At 37.3% G+C, this 4,415-nt stretch overlaps 1 protein-coding gene across 1 annotated transcript; it reads left to right on the forward strand.

The window, feature by feature from the left end:
• The first annotated feature begins 1,561 nt into the window (after positions 1–1,561).
• On the forward strand, positions 1,562–2,980 carry LOC124939006. Its single transcript, XM_047479524.1, has 2 exons — positions 1,562–2,593; positions 2,711–2,980. Exons 1-2 carry the CDS (start codon positions 1,562–1,564, stop codon positions 2,978–2,980), a joined length of 1,302 nt encoding a protein of 433 aa, XP_047335480.1.
• The last annotated feature ends 1,435 nt before the right edge of the window (positions 2,981–4,415 follow it).

Here is a 4,415-nt window from a genome sequence, read left to right on the forward strand (position 1 = left end):
AATGTTTAATAGTTAATCTCAATGTTTCCTAAGCTATAATGACAATATACAATGTAACATCACTTCCGTTAGGATCGGTGCTAAAGAAATCAACCTACAAAAATTTTCCTCAAATTTTTTCTCAAATGAAATTAAAGCGGTCAACAATTACAGGTTTTGAATATTTAACTTAAATAATCAAAAAGGGAGAAATTGTTATATAAATTAGATAGTTAAGTAGTAGGTAATTAACTATCTAAAGAACTAAACCAAATTCACCGTTTGTGCAGGAAACACAGGGATCAGTTACACTCTTAAATCAACCTTAGACCGATTGACCGATATCACAGAGGCGACACAAACCAGAATTCTATAATCAAAATATCTTTTCGGCTATGAACAACAAAATCAAGTAGAAGATCGGTTCGAACGAATTTACCGCTCAGCTAAAGGATGTGTAATCTTATACTTCAAAGATCGGTTTTCACTCTTCGGTAGTAAGACTGGTCAACCGGTATTGAAACAAAAAACCGACAGGACGTCCGGTCGGCACAATACTTGGCGCAATCTTAAAGCTACCGTACAAAAATAACAAGCAGTTTAACAGATCAAATCAAAGATATGGAACTACTAGAAGTTTCCATTTTGGTGCAATCAGATTACTTTGGGAATAGGCAGAAGGAAGCCTTCAAATATGCAGACTGTGTTATTTCCATTTTGATACAAGTATGATGATAAACTTTGGGAAGCAAAGGACTACCAAAAGTGATCAGGTACCTATTTTGGTATAAGTCCAACAATAGTCCCCAAGGATAAGGTATTTGTCAAACCGCTCCAGATGATAAAATCAAGAGAAGACAAAACTGGCCGGCTCTATTGTTTCTTGGGAACTATCAACCGCATTTAATGTCATGCAGTCCTTTATTGACCGACCAACTGCATCTGTTGTATGAGAAATATGATTGTTGTCATATTCTCACTATTTAAGAGAAGGTTGAAGATCAGCATACACACAACAGATACATACACAGACAACGAACACAAGAAGTAACAAATCAAGACATAAAATCGAAAAGCTTCAAATTGTTCTTGTTTACATCATGTCTAAAAAGTGTTAAGTGTATTGCAATTCCATTCATTATGTGTAAGAAGTGAGAGTTGTAAGTCAATAACGAGCAATAAATAAGCCTCAGTTATTTGACGTATTGTTAAGTGTGTTGAATATTCTTAGTGAATATCCTTCTCAAGGTTTGAGAAGAAGGGGTGATGTAGGAATTTTATATCCAAACATCCATAAATCTTGTGTTGTGTTTCCTATCTTCTCCATACCTCCTTATCGTTGTCTAAACTGTGTGTGTTGCTTCAAGTTGAAACGAACTATTCCACACTTGAACTTAGTTCAAGAGTTTGTGACAACTTGCGTAGTATAGAGATCGATATTAACTTCTAACCGAGTTATTATTAACCGGCGTGTTGTGTAAGCGTTCGTCCTAACGAGAGCCTCGGTCTCCTTCGGCGATCTCGATCCTAACAAGTGGTATCAGAGAAGTTAGTCTCTATACTCAAGCAACCCGATGCAAGTATGCCTTACTCCGAGAAACCTCCAATGTTAGAAAGAGAAGAATTTATCGATTGGAAGATTTTCGTGCATCTGCATTTGACAACTATGGATGATGAAATGATGTTTATCCTATCCGACGGTCCGATAAAGATCAACAAGGAAAGAAGCAAATGGACAGCGGATGACCGAAGGAGGAACAACCTGGACAATCTCTACAGGTGTTCCATCTATAAAACATTGGATAGAAATACCTTTGCAAAAATCAGAGAATGTTTCACAACTAAAGAAGTGTGGGAGAAAATCATTCAACTTCATGAAGGGAATGAGAGAACCAAAGAAAACAAGATATTGGTGGCCACTCAAAAGTTTGAAAATATTATGATGCGTTCCAGTGAAACCATGAAGGAATTTGGTGACCGATTCACAAGTGTGGTAAATGAACTCTCACTCCTTGGAAAGAAATATGACAACAAGGAAATAATTATCAAGGCTCTAAGATCACTTCCAAGCGCATGGGACATTAAGACCATGGTGATGAGAGAATCAAACAGTCTTGGTAAGATGAAGCTGCATGACATCCTCGAAGATCTGAGAGCTTATGAGTTCGAAATGAAATCCAGATATGAAGATGAAGCCTCAGCATCAACCGCTACCAGAGTTCTAGTAACATCAGTGGAACCGGCAGCTCCTGTACATGTCAAATCGGCTGAACAGTTTAGTGAAGATACTATGGCCATGCTAGCTAAGAAGTTTGAAAAGTTCATGAAGAAGAACCAACCAACCAATTCATACAACTACAACTACCTTAACGGTAATAAGTCTAACGTTCGTTGTTATAATTGTGATGCTTTAGGTCATTACAGGTCGGAGTGCCAGAAGCCACTAAGAGACAATAGAAAACCGAATGATCAAAGGGAAGAACACCAGTCAAACAATCAAGGCAAGGAGATCCAAAAGGCCTTGATAGATGATGATGATGGAAGTCAGTGGGCACATACCGATTCGGACAGCGATGATGAAGGAATCAATTGTCTTATGGAAAATGAAGAAGAGGTATTTAACTTTACCTCTGAGGAATTTACCTGAGAAGACTTGGTCACTGCACTCAATGACATGGTCATTGAGTATAAGAACCTGTCAACTCTTGTACCTACCCGGCTAAATTTCCAGATCGGTGAACCGAGCAAAACTCAAATCGGTGAACTGAGTGAAATTCAGACCGGTGGACCAATTGAACTATCCTTTGAGAATGAGAAGCTCAAGGAGACAGTTCAATCGTTGATCGAAGAAAATGAACGAACTAAATACGCGATGGATGTGTGGAAGAGATCTAGAGACGTTGTGAGCCAGATGACGAGTCATCTAAGACCATATAACTGTAAATTCGGTCTAGGCTATGACAACAGAAATCCCGATAAATCTAAATCTTCCAACCGCTAAGGGTTGAACCTCAGTAAAGACAAGTTGCCTGTTGTAAACTTTGTCAAGAGTTCATCATCCAATAGTGAAGCAAGTCATAATTCAAAACTGGCAAAGGAACTAACATATGTAGGACTAACTGACACATCAAGATGGGTTCATCCTGAGAAAAGGAGAGTCATCCGGCCGGTTAGAAAAGAGCATGATAGATACTCAAATAGGACCGATCAAAGATAATCACCACAACATAATGAGGTAATCAAAGGCAGACAGAGAGATGTCAAGCCTGACATAAGTAGATCTATTAAAACTATCACAAGGAAACTCATCCGATTAATTAAAGTATAGATTCCCAAGGGACTAATTAACCGTGGACCCCAATTGAATGTGGGTACCAAAAGTGTGTAAATAGTTGTATTTTGTAGGTCAAACAGATTAAACGACTGGAAAACTCGGAATGGTACTTGGACAACGGTTTCTCTAGGCACATGACAGGAAATGACAAACTTTTGACCGAAATTGTATAGGAATCCGGCTCTATGATAATTTTCGGTGACAATTCCAAAGGTAAAGTCGTGGGCAAGGGTAAGATTGTCCATGGAAACCTAAGTATAAACAATGTATTACTTGTTGAAAACTTTCATTTCAACTTTATAAGCATTAGTCAAATGTGTGATATAGGGTATATGGTCGAATTTCACAAACAAGCATGCTTAGTTAAGAATCAACAAGGCAGTATTTTACTAACCAAAAATAGAATAGGAAACATTTACAAGGTAGATTGGAAAACTAAATGTGATAACCCTGTTTGCATAATAGCTAAAAATGATCAAAACTGGCTGTGGAACAAAAAACTAAATCACTTAAACTTTAGACCATTAATTATATTTGCACTAAGGAACTAGTTCAGGGAATTTCCAATATGAAGTTTTCAAAAGATAAAGTATGTTCTGCATGTCAAATGGGAAAGCAAGTTAATTTAACTTTTAAAAGTAATGGGCATACTCCATCTAACCAATGCTTAGAACTACTTCACATGGATCTTTTTAGACCAATTAGAGTGACAAGTTTAGGAGGAATGCATTATACTATGGTAATTATTGATGACTATTCTAGATATACTTGGGTTATATTTTTGGTATCTAAAAAGCAAGCTACTCCAAATCTGATCAAAATGCTTAGAAGAGTACAAAATGAGAAATCTGTAGGTGTTAATAAAATTAGAAGTGATAGAGGTACATAATTCAACAATATCACTTTAACTGCATGTCTTGAGGAATCTGATATTAGACACGAGTTGTCTAGTACTAGAACCCCTCAACCAAATGGACTGGATGAGAGGAGAAATCAAACCCTCAAGGAAGCTGCAAGATCCATGATAGACGATTCGGGTGCTTCACAAAATTTTTGGGTAGAGGCTATCAACACTATATGCTACACTCAAAATCGATCCATA

This window comes from Impatiens glandulifera, chromosome 5 (assembly GCF_907164915.1).
Source record: "Impatiens glandulifera chromosome 5, dImpGla2.1, whole genome shotgun sequence".
Taxonomy (NCBI): domain Eukaryota; kingdom Viridiplantae; phylum Streptophyta; class Magnoliopsida; order Ericales; family Balsaminaceae; genus Impatiens; species Impatiens glandulifera.